Raw genomic sequence first — 26,396 nt, forward strand, 5'->3', positions numbered from 1 at the left:
ATTGAATAAAGTATTTTAAAATAAAAAAAAATCATGTTTTAGGGAAAAAAATCAATGACATAAGAAAATGTTCCACATTTTCAAATTGTGAGACCATAAAATGAGTATATTTCATAATAACAAAACAGAAGTCTATAAAGTAAAAGCTCCCTCTTTTAAATATCCCCATCCACTAAAATATTAACTCAGCTACTAGATAAAATAGTTTACTAGATAAAATAGTTATCTCAGCTGGAAAGATTATAGTTAATTTTGATGATCTCTTTCTTTGTGCCTTTAGGTACTTTTATTTTCCTAAATGAACTATACATTTTTTTTTAATTAACAAAAATGATTCCAGTAAAGCAATGTATATAATAACTTTGGCATACTTAACATTCTCCATTACAAGTAGCAATTTCTGTATGTAGATGTCTAGGAAAAACAGTGATTTAAACTATACCCACGAATACTTTTCCTTGGAGAAGGGAGATTATTTACAGTTACAACCTTTACTTTGGAAGTTGGAAAAAGAACATCTGATGCCCTCTTGTGGCCAATAATTTTGATAAAGTGATTTTTCTTTTTCATTGAAATCCAGTCTAAATTAAGAGAATAATACCATAGCCATAGTATTATTCGGTATCAGTCGGTAAGGGGCTTCCCTGATAGCTCAGTTGGTAAACAATCCGCCTGCAATGCAGGAGACCCTGCCTGGTTCGATTTCTGGGTCGGGAAGATCCATTGGAGAAGGGATAGGCTACCCACTCCAGTATTCTTGGGCTTCCCTTGTGGCTCAGCTGGTAAAGAATCTGCCTGGGTTAGGAAGATACCCCAGAGAAGGGAAAAGGCTACCTATTCCAGTATTCTGGCCTAGAGAATTCCAGGGACTGTATAGTCCATGGGGTTGCAAAGAGTCAGACACTACTGAGCGACTTTCACTTCACTTCACTTCAGTCGGTAAAGAATCTGCCTTCAGTGCAGGAGACCTGGGTTCAACCCCTGGATCGGGAAGATGCCCTGGAGAAGGAAATGTCAACCCACTCCAGTTTTCTTGCCTGGAAAATCCCATGGACAGAGGAGCCTGGCAGGCTATACCGTCCATGCAGTTGCAAGAGTCAGACACAACCTAGTGACTAAACCACCACCTTCTATTTTGTTGCTTTCTAAAACAAACAAAGTTGGCTTAAAGCTCAACGTTCAGAAAACTAAGATCATGGCATCTGGTCCCATCACTTCATAGGAAATAGATGGGGAAACAGTGGAAACAGTGTCAGACTTTATTTTTTTGGGCTCCAAAATCACTGCTGATGGTGATTGCAGCCATGAAATTAAAAGACGCTTACTCCTTGGAAGGAAGGTTATGGCCAACCTAGATAGCATATTGAAAAGCAGAGACATTACTTTGCCAACAGAAGTCCATCTAGTCAAGGCTATGGTTTTTCCAGTGGTCATGTATGGATGTGAGAGTTGGATGGTGAAGAAAGCTGAGTGCCGCAGAATTGATGCTTTTGAGCTGTGGTGTTGGAGAAGACTCTTGAGAGTCCCTTGGACTGCAAGGAGATCCAATCAATCCATCCTAAAGGAGATCAATCCTGGGTGTTCATTGGAAGGACTGATGTTGAAGCTGAAACTCCAATACTTTGGCCACCTCATGCAAAGAGTTGACTCATTGGAAAAGACCCTAATGCTGGGTAGGATTGGGGGCAGGAGGAGAAGGGGACGACAGACAATGAGATGGTTGGATGGCATCACCGACTTGATGGACATGGGTTTGGGTAGACTCCAGTATTTGGTGATGGACAGAGAGGCTTGGCGTGCTGAAATTCATGGGGTCGCAAAGAGTCAGACACGACTGAGCGACTGAACTGAACTGAACTGAAAACAAAGAAGCAAAAATAATAATAATGCTTACACACTATTATTAACAGTTTAAGGGTAACTATTATAAACAGTTTCGCCTCTTTCCACCTCTCTATCTTGCTCTTAAAAGCATGTGTGCTGGAGTCATACTGTCCTGGTTTGAAGCCCTGCTAGTTTAGGTCACCTGGCTTAACTTGAATACTCTTAAGATTGTCTTCTAGTGTGTAAGATGAGGATAATACTACACATATAAGTTTATCATCAAATGGAAAGCACTTAAGTACCTGTCAAATGGAATTACATTTTCCTAGATGAAATGCTTTATACATGTATGCATATGTATGAACTATAATGGTGAACATTATCCTGTGATAAATCTAGGTAGGTTTTATTGTCCTCACTTTTTATATCTGTTTTCACCCTTCATACATCTTATGTAAACATAATAAAATTTATTGAGCACTGGATATTTGCCATGTATTGGAGTGTCTTATATTAATCATCTTATTTCATTCCATGATAATAAACCTATTAAGTTCTACTATTATCCTCACTTTTTGCACCATTTTTACCCCTTACATAATATGGTGGACATCTTTCCACATCACTGGATACAGATCATTCTTTTATTGACCTCTTACTCTTACACAGTAAAATGAATTACAGTCTTATTATAAATATAATAAAAGTCCACATCCATTGTACATTAATTTTTATACATTTGTGGAAGTATTTCTATAGGTTATCTTATATATAGAATTTGAATTACTGGGCAAAAGGATGTATGCATTAAAATTTCTTTTCAGTGTCAATTTGTTGGGTGAAAACTTGTATTTCCTGCCTTCAACTTAAATTTTCTTTGTCCTTAGTGTGTTATTAGCACATCTGTTATTTTCTTAGTCATTTGTATTTCTTTGTTTATTTGACTCTGCTAAATATTTGTGTCTTAAGAATACTAATTTTTCTTTTAAACATTTTGTGGAAAATCTCTTCCTCTTTGAAGTTTGTCCTTTAACTGTTTGTCTTTTGATAGGTAATTTATTGTTTATTATTATCTGTAAGATGGATAGAGTGATTACTCTAGCAAGGTAAATGCATATAAGTGTTTTTAAGTTTTTTTCCTCTTCCCAATCATCAAATAAAATCACTTTAATGGTGATAGCTGAGTAGAAGCCAATATAAATGCTTCATTACCTTAATTTGAAGCCATAGATAAACTAAAAACCCAGAAATAAGCACTTTGGTATTGATGTAATAGAACTTACCAAAAGAGTTTGTATTTTTTAGTATTTCATGTCCAAGTTTAACCTCCAAATTTGTGAGCTTTGCAGCTATGGCTATGAATGTAAAATAAAAGACAATTAAAACAGATTATCATCATTCATTCACAAACTGCTCCTTCCTGAAACCGCCTCATAAATGTTTTCAAGCTGAAATTATGCAGTGATATTGTCTTCATAGAGCAGTCCTGGAGTCTGAAGGAGACAGACTGAGACGTTATGGCTCTTAGAGTCCTCATTACTAGTTAAAAAGCTTTACATACTATGAAGTGCATATTTACCAAACTGAATTTAAGATGCAGCTTCTGATACTTTTATTTCATTAGGAATGGCTTGGAAAACCTATACTTATGAGTTTTCTTTTGCTTTAAATAAATTTTGGAACAAGGTATGAGGTGGATAGTCAATAAAGGCAGAATCTTCTACAGGTAATACATCTAACATGCAGTCAAATTAAAAATTAGCATTTTCCCTAAGACCTGCCATTTAATTGTCAACAGTAATGAATAAGAAATTTTGGGAGATTTTATAGTAATCTAATGTGGAAAGAAAGGTATAGCTACTAGATATAGAACAAAAATACTTCCCTCAACAGTATAGCTGTTATGCTTGATTTCCCAACATGGTAATAACCTCAAAATGAGCAAACTAAGAGAACAAATGCTACCTACCAACTCCATGATAAAAATACCTGAAACTTGCCACCTTTACGCATTGTCCACAAATCTGCCATTATCACCCAAACTGTCTAAGATCTCTAAGGAAATTAACAATAAAAAAATTTATTTTCAAACTTAATCTCCTGTGAGGCCAGTTACCCCCAGGGAAATATACTCATGTTTGAATATTGTTGTGTTGTTCAGTAGCTAAATTGTGTCCGACTCTACAACCCCATGGACTGTAGTATATCAGGCTCCTCTGTCCTCCACCATCTCCCAGTTTGCTCAAATTCATATCCATTGAGTCGGTGACAATCTCTCTAACAATCTCATCCTCCGCCGCCCCCTTCTAAGCCTTCAATCTTGCCCAGCATCAGGGTCTTTGCCAATGAGCTGGCTCTTCACATCAGGTGAAGACTGGATCAGCCAAATGATTGGAGCTTCAGCTTCAATGCTTCTAATGAATATTCAGGGTTGATTTACTTTAGAACTGACTGGTTTGATCTCTGTGCTGTTCAAGGGACCCATCTTCTCCAGCACAATTCGAAACCATTGTCAGCACTCAGCTTTCTTTACGGTCCAACTCTCACATCCACACGTCATGTACTACATGTCATACACAGGAAAAACCATAGCTTTGACGCCACAGACCTTTGTCAGTAAAGTGATGTCCCTGCTTTTTTAATATGCTGTCTAGGTTTGTCATAGCTTTTCTTCCAAGGAGCAAGTGTCTTGATGATATGGTTGCAGTCACCATCTGCAGTGCTTTTGGAGCCCAAGAAAATAAACCTTGTCACTGCTTCCACTTTGTCTTCTACTTGCCATGAAGCGATGGGAATGGATGCCATGCTAATCTTTTTAATGTTGAGTTTCAAGCCAGCTTTTTCAGTCTCCTTTTTCACCCTCATCAAAAGGGTTTTCTTCTTCACTTTACACTAAAAATCACCTTATGTGATTCTTTTAGGATTAAATAGTTTATATATATGTGTGTGTGTGTGTATATATATATATATATATATATATATATATATATATATATATAAACTCTTATGAAGTGTCTACCAAAAAGCAAGTGGTCAGTAATCGTCAGCCATTTTATAATTTGTCACTATTGGCACTTGCTCATGATTTTCAGAATCTCTGCCTTCTGGAGACACTCTTCTTTGCACTACTCTCATTCCTGCCTGCATTTTCTTTCTGCTCCTTAATTATCAATGTTTGAATAAGCATTCACTATATATTTCAGAAATAAAAAGTAGATACTATGGTTTAGAAGTATGTAAAAAATTGCATATGGCTTATTCAAGTGTGGACTTCCCTGGTGGCTCAGACAATAAAAAAACCTGCCTGCAATGCAGAAGACCTGGGTTCAGTCCCTGGGTCTGAGATACCCTGGAGAAGGGCATGGCAACCCATTCCAGTATTCTCGTCTGGAGCATTCTATGGATTGAGGAGCCTGGCAGGCTACAGTCCATGGTGTCGCCAAGAGTTGGACACAACTCAGCAATTAACTAACACTATTAAAGAGTACAGTAACATTAAAACCAGAAGTCTCTAAGGTTTAAAATTTAAATTTTCTGTTGAGATTGCAGACATTTTGAATTCCACATACCCTGAGAGCTATGTATCTTTATGATTTGTGCACTTTTCTGGTAGTCTATACTCAACAGAATTTATCACCAGGCAACAGGAATGTCTGGAATAGCCAAGGACATCCAATGTTTATTAGCAAGTGGTGATTTTTCTGATCAAATAATTTAGGACTAGAAATTTAAAGATGTGGATAATGAGAAAGTGTAATGATGTTAGTTTTTTAAAATATACCTTCAGGAAAAAAAAATCCAATTTTTTTTTTTTTAAATCCAAATTCTTGTATCTCTTTTTGTTTTTGTAGTTCAAGTACACTTACGAGACTGATGCCACTACAGTGGTATAAATATGAAGGACCACTGAAAAATCTGAAGTACTGTACTGTTTGACTTTATTTTAGACCACTAATAAAGACTTTAACATGTTGAAGAAAAAAAGCACAAGGCAGAGTTTAGAGCATCTACAAGAACATTTCTGCTTTATGCAATGGCACTAGGGATATAAGTCAGATGTCTTATTTGTACAGGCCAAATTCTAGGCTAAGAAAATCCTATGTGTAGTGACTTTGATGACTGAAAGATGTTTCACTATATTTATACTTTCAATTAGCTACTACTAACAAATTTTAGACTTTTTATATGAATCACTTGCTACTATAGCCTTTGGGAAAGTTATGGTTAATAAAAAATTAATTTTTTAAAGAAAAATGGAAATTGCTACATTGCTTTTTCTTTGCTAAATATTTAATTACACACTTCAGTGAGATATCCCTTTCGCTCTTCTTCCCTGTCTATGCACAGAACAGAAGCACACATTGTCATGCCTCAAACTACTTTTTATTTGCAACTACATGATTTTATGCAATTCTTCTAAACAACGACATAAAATAGATTTCCATGTGTATAAATAACTTACATACTTTCCATAAAGTAAATGCTCAAAGGTGCTAGAACAGATCATCCCCTCCTACAGTATCCTCATAAGCAACAGAGCTGATGCACAATATATAAATACTCAAGTTCAATATTAAAAACTCAGGCACTTGACTAACTTTATAAAGTTTCTCAAACTATATCAATGTATCTAAAGTGCATATATTTTTTAAGAAAAGATTATTCTTAATAACTTCTCTATAAAAATAAGTTTGATGGTTTAGCCCATCTAACTTTACTACTTTAAGTATGAACTTTTAATGTGTAGTCAGGCTTATTCTACCTTCTCTCAACACGACACCAACAGACAAAAGCAGCTAGTGAGGTGCTAACATGTGAGGATTAATCCAGTGATTGCGGTCACAATGCATTCCAGGAGGAGGTACCCATGTTACTGGAACTGGGCGATATGGTTTATTCTTTCGTCCTTGATTTGGATAACCAAATGGAATGGGAGGAGGGTAGTGACTTTGATTGCCATTCCCTCGATACATTATTGGCTTTTTTCTGGGCAATGGGTGCCACATTGGAAGAGGTGGGAATATCAATTCTGAAATCTGTAAGGAAAAGAAAATGGTAAATTAATAAAAAACAAACTCACTCACCCACAACCCAAAGAGTAGCTCTAAGGGACATTCCCTACAATCAAGTCTAAATATGTTAAAAACTTCAAATATAATAAGTGATCAGTTTTTCAAATGAACGAAAATTAATAAACTCAAACACACCCCTCAAAAACCAGGTGTTTTCTGGCTATATCAACCAGAAAAGATGAAAACAAAGAATGGGTAGAGGCCTGTAAGGACACATGTTTTAGACCACTGGTGTCCAAAGCTGGCTAAAGAGTCACCTATGAAGCTTTTAAACACAAAAACGTCATGCCCTAGTCCTGTTCTACTGAACAATATTAACAAAATTTTAGGGAGAGAGGCCAGGTATTTTGATGACACTCTGCAGGTGATTCTAATGTAGCCAGTTTAGCATTTTGGAACAAGTCTTAGATTACCCTGTAAGTCAAGTGGGACATGTAAGTCAAGTGGGACATCAAGTTCACATTATGCAAAATGTTTTCAGCAGTTTTGGACCTCTCTGCTCAGAATACTCTGCCCTGTGACTATGAGTTTCAGAGTTCTCTGATTTCTAATCTGCTCTTAGCATAGGGATTAAAAAACTTATATTCTGTGTATCAGCACTACACTCAGGACAGAGATTCAAAAGGCACAAAGTTGTATATAGTGGGAAAAAAGTCTCTCTTTATCTGATTACCAGCTACCCTCTCAGAGACAGCAGACACTAATCAATTTTTTGATTACCTTTAGAGATATTCTATGAATATACTTGTGTGTACATCTATATACACACTAAATATCCACAATTCTGCATACTGCTTCTGCACTTAATAATACATATCAGAGACATTCATATCAATATATGATGACTTTTTTCATAAATCTACAGCTAGACAGTAATACAATGACTATGCCATAACTAAATTAAGTGGTATCTTGTTGATAGGACATTCTGGCTGCTTTCAGTTTTTTACTATTAAAAAAACAATGCGCAAAAGCAAACAAAACAATGCTGCAGTGAATAACCTTAGCATGCACAGTTAATTCTTGATTACCTACAATAATGGGGAAATGAAAAAATTTATTACGAGTTCCAACTAATAACTGGTGTATACTACAAACCAACAGCGAAGTGGAATGTTTTCATTTCTTTCTACGTTGGGGTCTTGGTAAGCTTTTAAAACTCAGAAAGCAGACACAATTCTGGAACAGTGGTTCCCTTAAGCAACCACTGTTCAAATTTCTATCACAGATTGAGTTTTCCCTGTTTGTGAACATCATATAAATGGAAGGTATATATTCTTTTGTGTCTAGCAATATTCTTTTTTTGGGGCTCTAACACATGACTTGTGGGATCTTAGTTTCCCGACCAGGAATCAAACCTGTGCCCTTGGCAGTGAAAACAAGAGTCCTTAACCCCTGGACCTCCCTGGCAAACTTCTTTTGCTCAACAGAATGTTTTTTAGGTCCTTCCATACTGTGTCTATTATGACATCTGTTTTATTGCTATTATCCTACTGTATGAATGAATATATGACTATCTTCCTCCATTCACTTGTTAATGGATGTATTTTTTTTTACTGTTATATAAAAAAAGCTGTTATAAACATTCTAGTAAGAGGCTTTGTAGATATGGTTCTTTTCATTTCTCTTGTTAAATACTTAGGAGTGGAACTGTTGGGTTATAGGGCAGACGCAAATTTAAGTGCCAAACAGTTTTCCAAGTGGTTGTACCATTTTACACTTCCATCAACAGTTTATCAATCCAGCTGCTTCACATCCTTGTCAGCACTCGCTACTGTCAGATGTTTTAATTTTAGCCATTCTGAAAGTAGTGTTTCACTGTAGCTTAAATTTACAATTACCTGATAACAAATAAGGTTGAGCACCTTTTTCATTTGCTTACTGGCCATTTATACAACTTCTTTTGTACAAGTGTTTTTTCACATCTTATACCCACTGTTGTTATTTGGATCATTTGTCTTTTATTGTTGTTTTATAGGACTGATTTTTAAAGTATATTCTGAAAACAAGTCCTTTGACAAATATATGTATTGAGAATATTTTGTTCCAGCCTATACTTCTGCCTATTCATTTTCTTTATGGTTTCTTTTGATGGGCAGACATTTAATTTTGATGAGGTCAAATTTATTAATGTTTTTGGAAGAAATCTTTGCCTATCCTAAATAATAAAGGTATCTCCCTATGTTTTCTTCTAAGTGTCAGATATTTAGCATTTATGTTTAGGCCTGTGACCCATTTAAAATTAGTTTTTGTTTTTTTTTTTTTATGTATGGTATCAGGTAGCAGTTAGGGTCACTTTTTAAAAAATAAATGGATTTTATCCAATTGTTTCAGTACCAGTTCTTATAGATTTTCACTGAATTGCTTTGGCACTTATTAAAAAAATTTTTGTACATATAGGAGTCTACTGTCTGTTCCAGTAATATATTTGTGTATCTTTAAACCATTACCACAGGGATTCCCTAGTGGTTCAGTGGTAAAGAATTCGCCTGCCAATGTAGGAGAGGCAGGTTCGATTCCTGGGTTGGGAAGATGCCCTGGAGAAGGAAATCACAACCCATTCCACTATTCTTGCTTGGGAAATCCCATGAACAGTGGAGCCTGGCGGACTATAGTCCATGGGGTCACAAAAGAGTCCAACATGACTTAGCAACTAAACAACAACAAACCATTAACACACTGTCTTGATAAACATAATGACTTGATATTTGTGTGAGATCTCTGACTTGATTCTTTCTTTGAATTTTATCTAGAAAAAAGCCCTTTGGGATTTTGATAGCAAGGTGAATCTGTAGACCAATTTGGGGAGAAATTACGTAATCTTCATTCTTAGCAGAGAATTATTTTTGGAGGTTCCTTTCAGAAAACACAGACTCCTATCAGAGAACAAAGACCCCCAAGCTAGAAATTATTTTGTTTGTACTTTGATAACCTCTTTTTTTAAGGTTATTCTTAGTAAAGCCCGATTCAAGATGAAAAAATGGACAGGTAAAAAAGATCTTAAAGTGGACCATCTGCTCCAACTTTCTACATAATGACTGTTAAGAGCTGAACTATGCTTCTCCATTATGAAATGTTTTGTAAGTGAATGTAATGTCAAGAAGAATTGTTTTATTTTAAAAGCACATACAAGACACTTCAATTTCTATGCTTTTCTGTTAGAATTTTATCTCAGTAGTCTTTCAACAAGGGGGAAAACAAATACAATTTAATTTTAAAAGAAAATCTAAAACTTAAAGGTCAATTTACTTGTAAAAATTAGAAGCAATAAGTTCAATCTGGGATTCATATTCTTGCTTTACTGAGTAACAACAAATAAAATTCTGAGATAAAATTACCACATATCTCAATGAATTGTAGGTAATTTAACAATGGTAACTTGTAGTACATAATGCATCATACAGAGGGAAAAACAGCCCAAAATATTTTGTCAATGGTCTTAAAATGATCCCTGAAATACAAATATTATGTTTACTTATGTATATAGGGACTCTCTTGGGAAGGATACAAAAATAACTGGTAATGAACACCTTCATGCAAGGGCACAGGACTGGTGGTTGGGGAAGAGGAGGACACGTCACTGTTAAGACTCTGGCTTTCCAGGTGATGCTAGTGGTAAAGAATCTGTCTGCCAATGTAGAAGATGTTAAGGGATGTAGATACAATCCCTGGGTTGGGAAGAGTCCCTGAAAAAGGGCATGGCAACCTCTCCAATATTCTTGCCCGGAGAATCCCATGGACAGAGGAGCCTGGTGGGCTACAGTTCATAGGTCTGCAGAGTCAGACACAACTGAAGTTACGCACATATTGTTTCAAGTTAATTTTTTAAAGGTTCAGTTTCTAATACTCATGATACTCTGATTTCTTACTCATTAAGGTCTAAATTCTCATTTTAGGCCAAATCAAACCCTTCCAGAAACCTGTTATGTTTAATTATGTCTAATTAAGGCCAACTTAATAAAAACAGGTATATTTAAAAATAGACTCAAAATCAGAAAAAGTACATGTACAGAATAAGGCTCAACTCAAAAGATGTTTTTTTTACACTTGAAAATACATTTCCTGTTGAAAAGTACTATTGTTAAGAATTTTTCAAATTATAATGCATTAACTGTTCTTTGGTATGTGGGGTATAAGTAATAAATGAACAAAATACACACATGACTGCTATGTGTTAGTTGCTCAGTTGTGTCCCACTCTTTGTGACCACATAGACAGTAGCCTGCCAGGCTCCTCTGTCCATATAATTCTCTAGGCAAGAATACTGGAATGGGTGGCCATTCCATTTTCCAGGGGATATTCCCAACCCAGGGATCGAATCCGTGTCTCCTGCATTGCAGGCAGATTCTTTACCAACTGAACCAGCAGGGGAAGCCCTCGTGCTTGCTATATGATTCTTTAAATGTTAAGGCAAAGAAAGATATTGTTTTGGCTTGAATGAAAAATTAACTAAAGAAAAATTTATTGAGGTTTCTCTTTAACCACAGGGAGGGAGGAACATAAAAGTTAAACCTGAAGTTACAAATTGGAAGTGTTAAAGGCTACAAAAAAAGAAAAAGAAAAAAAAAAGTGGCTGTTTCTGAAAGCACTAAGGATTTTAAAACATCAGGAATGTTTTATTTCCATGACTTTTCCTATTCTTTTTGAAATATATTTATCCTACTTATTGAATAGTAAAGCAGACCTTTGATGAAATGACTCAGGATGCCTATTCTCATCTCAGATGAAACAGCTTCCCCTTAGTGTGGAAAGGCAAGAACTGTGATCTAAAATCTCAAGTCAGAAACCCTGGGCAATATGAGCAGGACTACCCAGGATGACCTTGCAAGCCCTGCTCAGGACCTTCAATATGGAGCCACTTCATGGTTACCTGGTACACAGGGCTGGGGGTCGCAGCCACAGAATTCGGTTTCACTTCCACTTCCTTACATGTTTCTTCATCTGAAGAAGAGGATCCTGAATGATAATCAGAGGTAACCTTATCAAGGGCCCTGGTAACTTTCTTGGAAATCTCATCCTTGTTCTCATCCTCATTTTCAAAGCTGGCAACAATGAATGCATTATTTTTCTCTCCATACCTAACAATAAAAAAATCCAAAAACAAAAAACTTAGAAACCCTGAAGTTACATCAACAAAGCAACAAATGTCCATAAAAACAACTGGACAGGTCTGGACACGCCACCAGTCCTGGGCCAAGAAGGAAGCCTCCCAGAACTTGATTCTACATATATAGTATGTTAACCGAGCTCCATGCCAACAGGCAGGCCACCGTTTTCCAGTCTATTAACGTACCAAAAAAGTGACCTCATTCATTCTCTTTTCTGATTTTCTTTTCTACTGCCTCCTAAAAAGATAGTTGTTTAAAATGTCAAAGAGAAATTCATTGATTACATTTTTGTATGCACCACTGAAATTGGCCATACATTAATGTACTGGCCATTTACATTAATACAGTAAAACTTTCTAATGAATTTTTAATTGACCCTTATATTGTAGATCATAGTAATTCAAGTCAAAAATCAACTAGATATTTCCTATGGGATTTACTTTTACTGCAATTAAATTAAAAAAGGGGCCTGTGTTTCCTGTATCTACACTGACAAAAATGAGAACTGAGGCTACTGTTGAGGTAAAGAGAAAAAGAAAATACAGCTACTGTTGAGGAAAATAAAAGGATTTTTCTTGAGCTACACTGCTGATTTCACAGAGATTCCTATGATAAATGTTCACTTCTTTTAAATTAAGCAGTGTTTTTTATCCTTCTAAAACATTTTTAAAGCCTTGATCTTAACTGTCAGGATATCTAACTTTGGCTATTGGTTACTAGAAAAAAAAAAAATTCTGCTATGAGGGGAAAATAGCATAATACACAGTAAAACTAGGAGTTTTCATTGAGAGGACAGAGGAGAAACCCACAAATCCATTCAAATAAATTACACATCATAAACATTATGAAACAATTTCTAGGAAGTGTTAGGACAAAGGAAATGAACTGTTAAGCAGTCTTACACAACATATAATTAAACAAATGATTCCAAGCTTACAAAATATAAGAATGACTTCAATAGAAAAATAAGGTTAACTATGATGTCAATTAATTTCATTTCAAGATAACTCATCTCAAATTATTTCTGAATCAGGATATTTACAATTAAGTAAAAGGCCTAATTACAACAAAGTCTATGAAAGTTTAAATGGCAATCAAGTAGTCTCATCAGTAAGTTCTATTTCTTTCAGCTGTGCTATCTTCCATTTTCATGGGCTGAATGGGGCCATAAATGCAATCTAAATACAGTATATAATTCTCTTTTCAGTATATAATTCTCTTTTCCTATTCTTTTTCAGTCTATCTCATAAACTGCTATAGGATAGTGGAAAGAGCACTAGACATGTTTTTGGTTCTGCTCTGCCGTGTACTAAGTGACCAGGTACAAGTTACTCAATCTCTCCAGGCCTTAGTTTCTTATCTGCGGGATGAGGAAGCTGGAAATACTCGGATAGTGGTGGTTCTTCAACTGGTGATTCTTCTTAGTAGAAAATGCCCAAACAATTGGGTGAGTTCTTCACAACACAGAATTCATGAACTACAATTTCAACTCAGGCAAAACAGGCAAGAAATCTGAGAAAAAACGCTGCCTCAGTAGAAACAGTAACCTAAACCAAGGGCAGACATCTAAATGACTGAAGGATCAGCTTTATTAACTCAAATTTCTTGACACTTGGGCTCAATTAGGTTTTGCATTTTTCCCTTGGTAGTCTTTTGGCATGAGCTCTCTTCAGGGTAAGTGAAGCAGCTTACTATATTACTGTAATATTAGAACATGAAGTTAATTCCTCAGAATTAGTAAGGGACAACTTTTAAACTTTCCAATTTAAAATTTAAACACACTGCTAAAACATTAAGACCAACTGAGTTAATTTGAAAAATATCAATAGTATCTAATGTTCTTTATCAGGAAAAGAAAGGATTACAGAAATTACAAACAAAAAAGAAGTGTACACTACTGACTAGAGAATAACATGCTAGCTATTTGCAGGATTTCTCCTTATAGGAAAGATCTGTTTTCTATTCAGTATAATCTGAAGTATTTCATGAAGTGATAACCTTTCTAACTATGGAATGCTTTTGCATTCTTCTAGTATCTATCCTGATGGAATAATTCTATGAAGAATGTTCTGAGTATATTTCAAATATTTTTTTACAACCATAGCCTTTAGTATACAATGATTTATTATTTTTAATGACTCAGATTATTTATTCAACTATGTAACTGCTGTTATCAGTTTTAATTTTCAGAATATCCCCAGTTTGGATTCAAAAGCAGTAATAAATATCTCAATTTCCTGTATTAATTTATAGCAATCATCTCTACCCAATTACTAACACTTTATTTCCCCTGGGATTTCTATCATCACTTGAACATTCTGAAGATAATTTCTATTAACTGTGAAAAAACTCACATCATAGTTAATTTTGGGCAAAATTTTGATCATATAGAAGGCTACTGAATGCAAGGATTTTCTTACACTAGCAAGATGAAAGCTCAGTAATTTTTCATTATCTGGTATTATCCAATAATGAAGTATTCACTTAAGTAAAACAGAATGTCCACATAACTAAAGCTCTAATCTTCAGGTATCAAGATATGGTTTAAGCATTTCAAATAAATATGTTCAAAATGTTCATGTAATTCGCCAACTTCTTAAACATCCTTGGATACAGAAACTTTCCCCTAATGATTTAAGACTGTTGTATTAAATATTCCTTATTTGACAGTGTGATAATATATTTGGCTCAACTCTTGCTTTTTTGTTCCCACTTCTATGTTAGACTGTTACTTTTTTTTGTAGATTTATGACAACAGTACCCTGGGGGACTGGTTCCAGGACCATCCCCTTGCCCTCCTCTCCCAATGCCAAAATCTATGGCTGCCCAAGTATTGTACCTTGAATAAAATGGCAAGGTATTTGCATACAACCTGCCCACACGCTCCCATACACTTTAAATTATTACTTCATATCTAATACAATGTGAATATTATGCAAATACTTTGAATATTATGTAAATGCTACGTAAATAGTTGCATAGCATGGCAAATTCAAGTTTTGCTTTTTAGAACTTACCTTTAATTTTTTCCCCTCAAATATTTTTGAACTAAAGTTGGTTGAATGCGTGGATATGGAACCCTCAGATATGGAAAGTCAACTGTATTTTGAACAGTTCAGTTCAGTCGCTCAGTTGTATCTGACTCTTTGTGACCCCATGAATCACAACACGCCAGGCCTCCCTGTTCATCACCAACTTCCTGAGTCCACCCAAACCCATGTCCATTGAGTCGGTGATGCCATCCAACCATCTCATCCTCTGTCGTCCTCTTCTCCTCCTGCCCTCAATCTTTCCCAGCATCAGGGTCTTTTCCAATGAGTCAGCTCTTCACATCAGGTGGCAAAAGTATTAGAGTTTCAGCTTCAACATCAGTCCTTCCAATGAACACCCAGGACTGATCTCCTTTAGGATGCACTGGTTGGATCTCCTTGCAGTCCAAGGGACTCTGAAGAGTCTTCTCCAACACCACAGTTCAAAAGGATCAATTCTTCTGCACTCAGCTTTCTTTATAGTCCAACTCTCACATCCATACATGACCACTGGAAAAACCATAGCCTTGACTAGACAGACCTTTGTTGGCAAATGTCTCTGCTTTTTAATATGCTGTCTAGGTTGGTCATAACTTTCCTTCCAAGGAGTAAGCATCTTTTAATTTCATGGCTGCAGTCACCATCTGCAGGGATTTTGGAGCCCAGAAAAATAAAGTCTGTCACTGTTTCCACTGTTTTCCCCATCTATCTGCCATGAAGTGATTGGACCAGATGCCATGATCTTAGTTTTCTGAATGTTGAGTTTTAAGCCAACTTTTTCACTCTCCTCTTTCACTTTCATCAAGAGGCTCTTTAGTTCTGCTTCACTTTCTGCCATAAGGGTGGTGTCATCTGCATATCTGAGGTTATTGATATTTCTCCCGGCAATCTTGATTCCAGCTTGTGCTTCCTCCAGCCCAGCGTTTCTCATGATGTACTCTGCATGTAAGTTAAATAAGCAGGGTGACAATATAAAGCCTTGACGTACTCCTTTTCCTATTTGGAACCAGTCTGTTGTTCCATGTCCAGTTCTAACTGTTGCTTCCTGACCTGCATACAGGTTTCTCAAGAGGCAGGTCACGTGGTCTGGTATTCCTATCTCCTTCAGAATTTTCCACAGTTTATTGTAATCCACACAGTCAAAGGCTTTAGCATAGTCGATAAAGCAGAAATAGATGTTTTTCTGATACTCTCTTGCTTTTCTGATGATCTGATTGTATTTTGAACAATCCCCCTTCAAATGTCATGTAAGTCTTTATGGGCTTAAAAAACTACACGACTGACTTAAAGAACCGTGCATGAAGTAAGAGTAAATCAGGATCAAAGTGTAGGCCTTGAAAAAGTAAGTATTTCAATATAGTTAACTTTGTGATAGCTATTTCTTGTATACTGAAAAGTCTTCTGCAGGGATCCAGTGGGCCAAGTCTACAAAACAAAGTCTGACCCTGGCCTGAGGTAAGTCCTTCCTTAGTCCCAGACTCTAAAAAATGTCTGACCTTCTCAGACCAAAAACTGCTGCTATTCCTTTTAATGAGAAATAAGTACTGGAGAATCTACCTGCCCCTCATTTCCCAACGCAATAAGCTTACATAGGACACCAGCTTATATCAAGCAGCTCCAGGTGGTACAGAAAATTGTTGCAGAATAACCATGTATTTATCCAGCATGTCTTCATCACTACTTTCATTGATGGAGATCAAGTCACAGCCTATGACCACCTTTAGAACATATTAGGGTTACATCAAAAGCACCTCTACTACAATCAATGAGTGAACTGTACCTCTAAACCAAAGAGAAAACCCTAAAGGAACAGCTGTAGGAAATCACTGGCAGAGGGTTTCATGCATCTGTTCATCCTGTTCCTCCTGCCTGGAAACATCTTTCCTACCTTGTCATCTAGTCAATTGCAACTCATCCTTCCCCACTCAGCTCAAGTATCACCTACTTGATAAAATCAGTCCTCTGTATCCATGGGTTCTGCATCTGTGCATTCAGCCCACCACAAACCAAAAATATTTGGGGGGAAAAAAATCCAGAAAGTTCATAAAGGAAAAACTTGAACTTTTTCAATTTAAGGCAACTACTTAACATAGCATTTACATTGTATTAGGTATTATAAGTAATCTAGAGATGATTTAAAGTAAATGGGAGGTTATACATAGGTTATATGCAAATACTGCACTATTTTATACAAGGGACTTGGGCATCCGGGCATCTTAGTTCTGGCGTGTGTGTGGTGAGGAGTGTCCTGGAACTAATCCTTCACTGATATACCAAGGGCTGACTATAGTCTTCCATGAGGCAGTAACTTTCTCCTTTGTGCCATGAACCAGTGCATCTTGTACGTATTTCTATTATAGCATAAATCTCAATGTGTTGTTATCTGCTTCTTCTTTCTTCTCTCTTATTACACTTTGAAATATCTGAAAGAATAATGTCACTTTCATTTCCGCAACTAAGAATGCCTGGTCCACAATGAATGCTTTTAGAGTGAATGAAGTTCAATTTCATACCTAACCTATCTACCTTTTACAATTCTGCTCATTAGGAAACAAGAAATGATTTCCATTAGGAAAATAACACCACGAAAATGTCACTCAGCCACTTAAAAGCCAAAAAGTGGGGAGAGAGGCAACAGTAGAAACAAACAGAAACAGAGACCAACCAAAAGTAATTATCCAGTATTATTTGGGATTAGCAACTTTCCTAGTTTGAAGAGGGGAAAGACAAGGGCACCATCAATGCAAGAAGGTAATAACTGACCTACAGGGAGTCAAGGTATCTAAATTCTACAATAAACTTGGTAAAGCTCTTCAAAAAAAACCCTGCTCTATCAATTCTTAAGTTTCTTTAGTTGTAAAACAGGAGTGTAACCAGTCTTTTACTATCACCTCCAAGAAGAATAGTTTACAAAATTCACATCTGAGAAAGCCAAACCACCAGCTCCTGGCCATTAAGATACGTGTACAGGCAGTACCTGAGAGAATTTCATAAAAATCAGTTCCAGCAATGGTAATCAGTTCAGCTGCCAAACTCAAGAACTCACCTACAGCATACCTCACATGGGTCCACCCATAGAGTGAGTTCCTTTGGCAAGCCCAGGTCACTGTACAAGATGCAGCTGTTCTCACAGGCTTTCAGGACATCAGGATCAACTCTCTGAAACTTATTGACACGAATGCATCTACAAAAAAGTGGAGTAATGTTAATAGCTTTAAATAAATTTAAATCAGAAACTAAGTTATATATACTAGTATTTGCCAACATGAATTAAAAAAAATAAAACCCTGGTAAAGAACTCAGGAATACCTATCCTAAATAGATAACAAATCTGAACTAAAGGCAAAGAGGCAGCAGCAACATCAACGCTACCCAGCCTGGTAGAAAGAAGAGGGCATCTGCATGAGCACAGGGAAATCAGTAGAACTGGCTCTACTTCATTTCAGATAGTAACTACTCAACCTCACATGTACTTCAACAAGCAAGGAGTATGAAAGTTGCATGAAATTACTTAGAACTTTGAATGCAAAAAATTAGCCAAATTCCTATATAACAAAATCTCCAGCTAACAAAAAGACCTCAATTAATGTTTTCAACAATATTCAGAAATTCTTGTGACAAGTTTTGCTCTGTCGTTACTTTGCTTAAGAAGGGTATCCTTTGCCTTACCTACAACTGTTCTCTAAATACCAAATCAGTCAAGGACACAGAACCAAGTATATCATGTATTAAGAGTAAAATATAATCCAAAAGTGTTACTGGCTTATTTAAGTTGTGTTAATCGAGGGTTTTCTTATTTTTTAGTTAGCAAAAAAGTGAAAAAATTCTAAACCAATAAAGACTGTTCCAGCACACAGTTTACAGGATCTTAGTTCCCTGACCAGGGATCAAACCTGGGTCCACAGCAGTAAAAGCAGAGTCCTAACCACTGGACTACCAGGGAATTCCCATCTGTCCCATTTTTTCTTTTAACCTAAGAAATACCAACCACAGCTACCTAACAGAATGCTCAAAGATGGCTCTCAGTATGAATGCAAAAATACCTGTTAAAATAAGTATCCTGCTTACATAGAGAAATTTTTAGTTACAATGAAAGTATTTACTGCCTACAGCTAAGAAATGAACCAAGAGAATCCAGGTTTTCGTACTAATCCTGATTTATAGAGTGAAAGTGTGAAAGTAAAAGTGTTAAGTCTCTGAGTCATGTCCAGCTCTTTGTGATCCTCATGGACTGCAGCCCCCAGGTTCCTCTGTCCAAGAGATTCTTCAGGCAAAAATACTGGAGTGGGTAGCCATTCCCTTCTCCAGGGGGTCTTCCTGTCCCAGGAATTGAACCTGGGTCTCCTGCATTGCAGGCAAATTCTTTACTGTCTGAGCCACCAGAGAAGCCCACAATTTACAGGGTGAATTTAGATTAAATCATTTTACTTCTTCAGACCCAAAGCTTTAAAATATAGAAAATATAAGTTAATTGACAAATATTGATAATACTACTATAATACTATAATAGCAAGAGAATAATATGCTGTTTATATTTAGTCAATTTCCATTTTCATTTAAAACAGTGAAAAAGTTCTCATTAGATAATAGCTAATATATATTTCTAAGTAATAATAATAACCCTTTTTGAAGGTTTACCATGCAATGGAAGAGTTTTCTAAATACTTTGCATGTATGGCCATACCTCGGACATTGCAGGTTGGTTAAAGACCAGAGCAATAAAGCAAGTATCACAATAAAGCCAGTCACACAAATTTTTGATTTCTCAGTGTATATAAAAGTTATACTTACACTACACTGCAGTCTATTAAGTGTGCAATAGCATTACATCTAAAAAACAATATACATAGCTTTATGCTAAACAATGCTAACCATCACCTGAGCCTTCGAGTCTCTGTAATAGTAACATCAAAGATCACTGATTACAGATCACCAAAACAAATATAATAACGAATAAGTATGAAATATTGTAAGAATTACCAAAATGTGACAGAAGCACAAAGTGAGGAAATGTAATTGCAAATGTGGCGCTGATAGACTTGCTCAACACATGCTTGCACAAACCTTCAATTTATAAAAACCACAATGTCTGTGATATGAAATAAAGCAAAGTACAATAAAGCAAAGTATGTCTATATTAACTCTTCAAATTTTCACATTGATCCTGTGAGTTAAATACTACTTTCTCCATTGCAAGAAAGAAAGGAGGCAGAGAGAGTTTGAGTAACTTGCCCAACATTACCTGGCAAGAAAGTAGTGAATGCAGGGTTCAGATCCAGACCAGATGCCAAAGTTCATTTTATTAAACAACCCAATTATGCCTACACTTACCGTAACATCACCATTAACAATTTAGCAAATTCAGAGTAAAAATTAAAAAAAAAAAAAAATTAGTTTAAAACATGTAAGAAAATCTTTGTTCTTTTCTGTGAGATGGTCTTATGTTATAGATTCTAATGTTGTGTAGGTTGATTCAAAGTCCCATGTGCCCAGGATCAAAATCAGTTAAGGGTAAGGAGATAGATCTTACATGTTTATGTGTATGTGTTTTTTAACATACAGTGAAGATGTAGGCTCTAAGCTTAAAAAGAAAATATGTAAATATAGAGGCTTAGAGACTCTGTTTCAACAAAATTTGCATACCATACATATTTCTATGCTATTTTTTTTTCACTCTAGATACTGTGACTACTCACCCATTAACCATTCTTCAAAAACAAGATTTTAAAAGTTGCATAAAAATAGTCTATCATTTACTTGACAGTGTAGTGCTTTCCAATTTTTTGCAATTATAAAGTGTAAGAAATATCCATATTCATACATATTTGTCTGCATTTCTGATTATGCTTCTAGAATAGATTTTAAGAGACTCACTTTTCAAAGACTATGAATATTTTTACAGATCTTGGTAATGTTGCCAAATTGCCCTTATTTGTATATGTTGCAGAGAAACATACTAATTTATAAAAACTTTAGAAGAAAAAGAACACTTCCAACCTACTCTATAAAGAGTCTAATAACTTTGGTTAATTCTATAGTCTACTCATTTTTATAAAAGAAACAACCCACTATTAACTCTAATAGTTTTCTACTTCAAAGATGGCTTCAAAATGACTCAATAATGATAGTTCTGATTACATGCCAACTTAATCCTGTTTGGCTAACTTTTTTCCTCAATTTTTTGAAATTAATGGAAATGAAATTGTACACTGTCTGATCTTTAAGCATTTACTTGACAGTGTCTCCTTTTTCAGTAACAGTACGGTGGCTTGGCACTACCAAAAGCCTTAGTCCAATGTCAATTACATCAGTGTAAAAAGCCTCAAGAGCTCTAATTCACAAAAGCTGTTCACTTTATCAGAAATGAAGATGTGCAGGAAAAAATTAAGAGAATCAAGTGAGAGGATAAAAAATAATAACTTGAATTACATCCACATTTCTACTTTCACTCACCACATTTTCTAGTATACTAGGAAACCTCTTTGGATAAAAATGAGAGAGAAATATATCAGTTACTTTGATTCTTTTCAACAGATCACATGTTTACCTCGCTCTTCACAAATGAAAACTAAACAAGTCATATTTTCACCTCCTTTGCACACTCTGTGAATAGTCATATACTTGACAAGAGCTCAGTGACTGAAAGAAAATTCTTTTCACTGTGAAGTGCTGACTTTAGGGGCAGCAATGTGCATAAATAAAAGAATTTCTGTATTCATGACAGTCACAACTGTTCCACTTTTATTTTTTTGGTCACATCCACAAATGGGACACAGTTTGGCAGCTCAGTTTAGCAGAACATTCTCAACTCAGGTTCCCAAGTAGCCACATAAATACTAAAGAGAGAACATGCCAGGACATGTTTTATAGGAGTCTGCTCTTCTTTAAACTGTAGATGGAACTTATAAACTGGAGTACAAAAGACAGCTGGGAGTGAGAACTGCCTTCATGCTCAGAGACAAGGCAGTGGTCAGACTGTGGTATAACAGAAAGCTCCTAATAATTTAGGGTGAGTTAGACCTGAATTCAAATTCCAGAGCTAGTATTTACCATTTGCGAATCATAGGTAAGTTACCTTCATCTATAAAATGGTTACACTGGCTTCTACTACAATGAATTATGCACAATACAAATGAAATTATTCCTATGTCAAGAACATACCAGGTGTCTAATAATCTTATTTCTCATTTGCCAGAAAACTTTTAATATGTCACATGTAATTTACTTTTAGATACAAGGAACTCATTTCTCTCAACTCTTACCACGCCCTTTTCTAAGTGATAGTTTTAGGGGTCCTCTACAATTGTGAAAATCCTCAACTACCTGTGATACACAACGAAAAACACTCAGGAGTCACACTATGACCACAAGACTAATTCCCAGGACTCTACAGATTGGCCTCCCAAGTCCAGGCAGTAGGAGTCCCAACAATAAATGCTTGTATTTTAAAGTGAATAAGGAAAAAATAAATCTGAGCCACTCCTGAGCTGGGTATGATGCAGACATGGACAGGATACCATCACTCCTCTGGCCTGGCACTTATTTGAGGAGCTGATGATCATCCTCTTCACTCAGTCCAATCCAAATGTCCAAGCTAATCCTTTACCTGTAGGCTTGTCCTTTTGATGGTTTTTCCGGATACCAGTGATTTTTATATTTTTCTTGAAGTATTAGGGTCAATTTCTCAGCAAACCTCTCGACTGCTTCTTTTTTCAATTTATCATGTTTTCGAACTAGTCTTGTGAAAAAGAAGACTACAGCAGCAATTTCGTTCTTCATTTTCCCCTGCAAAGATAAAGCAGTTTTTCTCAAAAAACTGAAACATCAAAATTTGAAGATAAAGCTCTGTGACATATACCTTCTTTATAGCCCCCTTTCCTCCTCCCAATTTTACTTGTGTTTCATTGGCTGATATCTGGAGCAGGGAACAGTCACTAATTTATGCCATAAAGACCTTATTATAAAATACTGCTTAAGAATTTTATCACCTTTGTAAGGAGTTCACTAAACAGAGCACACCAAGTTGCTCCTGTTAGCTAAAATAAAAATCAGAGCTATCACTCAAAGAGAAGCACTACAATGATACCACTATATAGCTTTTACTACATGCATAAATATTTACCTACAATAATTCAAGTTTAAAATTCAAAGAAATAACTTGTACTTTAAAACATAAAAAAGTCCCCTTTAAAATCCAGTATTGTAGAGCCAATATAGAAAACAGTTTGGCAGTTCCTACAAAGGTCATATATATATATGGCTACCATATGACCCAGCAATTCTACTCCTAGCTCTATACCCAAAAAAATGAAGCCATATGTTCACATAAAAACTTGTACACAAATGTCCACAGCAACATTATTCATAATAACCAAAAAGCAGAAACAAACTAAATGCGGAGCAACTGATATATGCATAAATAAAATGTGGAATATTATTCAGCAACAGAAATGACAAACTGATAGGTGCTACAACATGTATGAAACTTGAATACATTATGCTAAGGCAAAGAAGCCAAAAGACCAAATACTGTATAACACTAATTATATGAAATGTCCAGAATAAGCAAATCTATATAAATAGGAAATAGATTAGTGGCCTAGGGGTAGGAGAATGGGGAAGAAGGAATGATGTCAGTGAGTGTAAGACTGCCTTTTGAAATGATGAAAATGTCCCAAAATTGACTGTGGTGATGGTTGTACAATTTAGTGAATTTACTAATACCAGTGAACTGTATATTTTAAATGTGTGGATTATACAGTGTGTGAACTATATTTCAACAAACCGGTCATACACACAAAAAAAGATCCACTATTGAGCTTCTGTAAGCATTCTTTCAGGACCAGAGACATATTTACCTTTAGGTAAATATGACCAAAAAACCCAGCTCTATCAAAGCATATTTAACAAAGTGGAAATTCAGGGTCATTCATAGAAAATCAAACTAAAAGGAATAATTAGAGATTCAGCTGCATTTTGGAACTGCCTCAAGAAGGATTCTTTTTAAATGTCAGATCTGATTTATCATTGATTAATCCATAAAAGCAAAAACCTTGTACTGGATATCTTGTACTGGGATTGTTTCAATGTATATTCTGTCTTTACCCGATGAGCTCATTCATTTGGCTGCTGTAAGTAACTTGGAGTTATCAGATGCTGAATTTACTAAGCAACACCACCTTTTCAGAGCCAATTATTAAAGACATACAGCCCCTGCTATGTTTGGTGTAAAAACTGACTAACCTAGCCTATAGTTCTTTCAGATTTAAAAACTAAAGCTGATTCTGTTAGCTTCCTTTTTCTTTTCCCAAACCTCCTCTTAAAGTCTGTCTTCATAATATGATTCCTTTCTTCCTTGTGCAAATTCAAACAAGGGATGTCAGTGTGAAATAAATCCTGTATGGTATTTGAGAAGTACGCTGGCAGCCATAGCTACCCTGATCCCAGATGGGAAGACACCCAAATCTTCCTCCTGGAACCCTACAATGGGTTTCTTCTATGGCCAGCAGCACACAACCCCAGCCCTCTGCAACTGTTGTGCAGGCTCCTGTTGAAAAAAACGTCAGCCATTTCCACGTATAAAACTATATTTATACTTCATCACGTTATGATGGAAAAGAAAACCCACTGCAATTTAATATATGCTTTGGGATGAAACTTGCTGATGGAACTACATCAGCCTCCACCCCACCAAAGAAAACAAGGAATCACGCTAAAGAAATATACTCCATCCCCAACTAACTCATTTTCCTCATTCATTCAATTTGCCAGCTATGCTCTACATATCTGAGTTTGGGGTTTTGTTTTCCTTTCCCGCCCCCCCTCCCCCGCCCCGGCCCTCTGTTTCACATCAGAAAATAAAAGGAAGAAAGGAAGGAAAGAACCACTTAGTGGTGGCTTTGGGTTGTAACACAAGATGAGTCATATGGAATTATTATTATTTTTTTTCACTTTTGAAGGAATGGTGCCTGAATCGCTGACAATTTAACCCACCCTCACGGGTCAGTAGTCCAGGAGGATCCGAAGGGTAGCCCCCAGAGGGGAGAGTTATAAAGTCAGGAAGCAGACCCCAGCAGGGCCAAGAAGACCCGAGGTACACAGGAAGTATCTCGAGTAAGGGGTCGCAAACCCTCCACCCACACTCGGAGCGAAAAGCTCCCATTTTAAATCTCGCACGGTGACGTCATCTAGGGACGCAGTCACCGCGGCTGCTCCTCAAGTTCTACTTTGTTCCCCAGTCTCCTCGGCTCCCAACCCCAATGAAAACCCAGCCCCGCCTGCCAGGAGTTTATAACTTTGTACTTTTCCCTCCCTCGTAACGAGAGGCGAGTCGTGCCCATTTCTAGAAACAAGTATTTTTCCAGACAGACTTTCCCAAGGTTGAGGGAATCCCAGCCGCGGGGGCTGGGTGAGGAGCCCCGGACCAGCCCCGCGGCGGCACAAAGCGTGCTTCGGCCCCGAGATGCAGGATTCCCGCGACGCCGGGAGTTGGGCTTTTCAAGCCCCGGCAGCCCGCGGCCCGGCACCGGCGCGGGGCTCTTGAGGAGCGCTAGGTGAGGGGGCACCCCACGTTTCCACCCACTCCTGGAACAACCGCCCGCAAGCGCGTCCAACTTCTGCAATCGCGGTTTTTCCCGAGTTAAGGGGGCAGGGCCCCGAGCCCCGTTCCCTTCCTCCCCCCGCGAACAGTGGCGCAGGGTCCGCCGCCCCCGGACAGGTTCCAACCTTCGGAGGCCCGGGTTCGAGAACTCGACTGCCCTCAACGCGACCTCCCTCCATCCACCAGACAGCAAGCCGGGTCTCCGACTCCAGAAAACCCACGGCCGCGCAAGGAAGGCTGTCGCCCACCCCGAGCGGAAGGTAACGCGCTGTGGAAACGTGGCAGGAGCCTCTAGGCGGCGTCTCCGCCGTCGCGATGCCCCTGAGGGTCTCGCGGAAACCCTCGAGGACCGCCCCCTTCAGTCCCCAGCCCTTCCTTCGCGCCGAGCCGGAGCCGATGCAATCCTGTTCGACCTCGCACTCCTCGCGGCTCCCCCACGCACTGCCCGCCCGCGAGCCTTCGACGTGGCCTCCAGGGCTCCCGGACCACCCTCCTCCCGCTGCCCTCAGCCCCGCCATGTCCGCCCCCTCCCGGCCCACTCCCCTCACCGCCGCCTCCTCCGCTCTGGGGCCACAGATTCGGCGACCCCGACAGTTCCCGGGCTGGGAACCGAACGTACCGCCTTAGCGGACCGGCGCTCGGTGGTAATGAGCGCTGCAAGCCTCGTCCGGCTTGTGAGGCTCCCGCGTCGTCGGGCTGCCAAGCGCGCGCTGAGAGGGCGGGCTGGCTAGCGCGCGAGAGCTAGTGAACGCGGCCCAGAAGC

General features: G+C 37.5%; 2 protein-coding genes across 6 annotated transcripts in view; one reads left to right on the forward strand and one right to left on the reverse strand.

Annotated features, from left to right (window-relative positions):
• CXADR (CXADR cell adhesion molecule) overlaps positions 1–6,863 on the forward strand; it is a 68,776-nt gene extending 61,913 nt beyond the window's left edge. Inside the window, exon 7 of the mRNA XM_081572674.1 lies at positions 5,676–6,863. Within this exon, the coding sequence (XP_081428800.1) occupies positions 5,676–5,760 (85 nt within the window). The 3' untranslated portion in view covers positions 5,761–6,863. The remainder of the gene's footprint in view (positions 1–5,675) is intronic.
• BTG3 (BTG anti-proliferation factor 3) lies at positions 557–26,396 on the reverse strand. Of its 5 annotated transcripts, XM_081572676.1 has the most exons (7): positions 26,253–26,396; positions 22,640–22,818; positions 18,080–18,217; positions 11,767–11,974; positions 6,637–6,860; positions 3,108–3,179; positions 557–1,857 (listed from the first exon to the last, which is right to left on the reverse strand). In XM_081572676.1, the coding sequence occupies exons 2-6, from the start codon at positions 22,810–22,812 to the stop codon at positions 3,146–3,148; spliced, it is 777 nt and encodes a 258-aa protein (XP_081428802.1). In that variant the 5' UTR covers positions 22,813–22,818; positions 26,253–26,396; the 3' UTR covers positions 557–1,857; positions 3,108–3,145. The 5 variants fall into 5 exon arrangements, with proteins under 5 accessions (XP_081428802.1, XP_081428805.1, XP_081428803.1 ...); XM_081572679.1 differs by lacking the exon at positions 557–1,857 and having other exon boundaries at positions 3,019–3,179; positions 26,253–26,345; XM_081572677.1 differs by lacking the exons at positions 557–1,857; positions 3,108–3,179 and having other exon boundaries at positions 6,192–6,860.

The sequence above is a fragment of the Giraffa tippelskirchi genome, chromosome 2 (assembly GCF_054371585.1).
Source record: "Giraffa tippelskirchi isolate mGirTip1 chromosome 2, T2T-mGirTip1v1.2.pri, whole genome shotgun sequence".
NCBI lineage: Eukaryota > Metazoa > Chordata > Mammalia > Artiodactyla > Giraffidae > Giraffa > Giraffa tippelskirchi.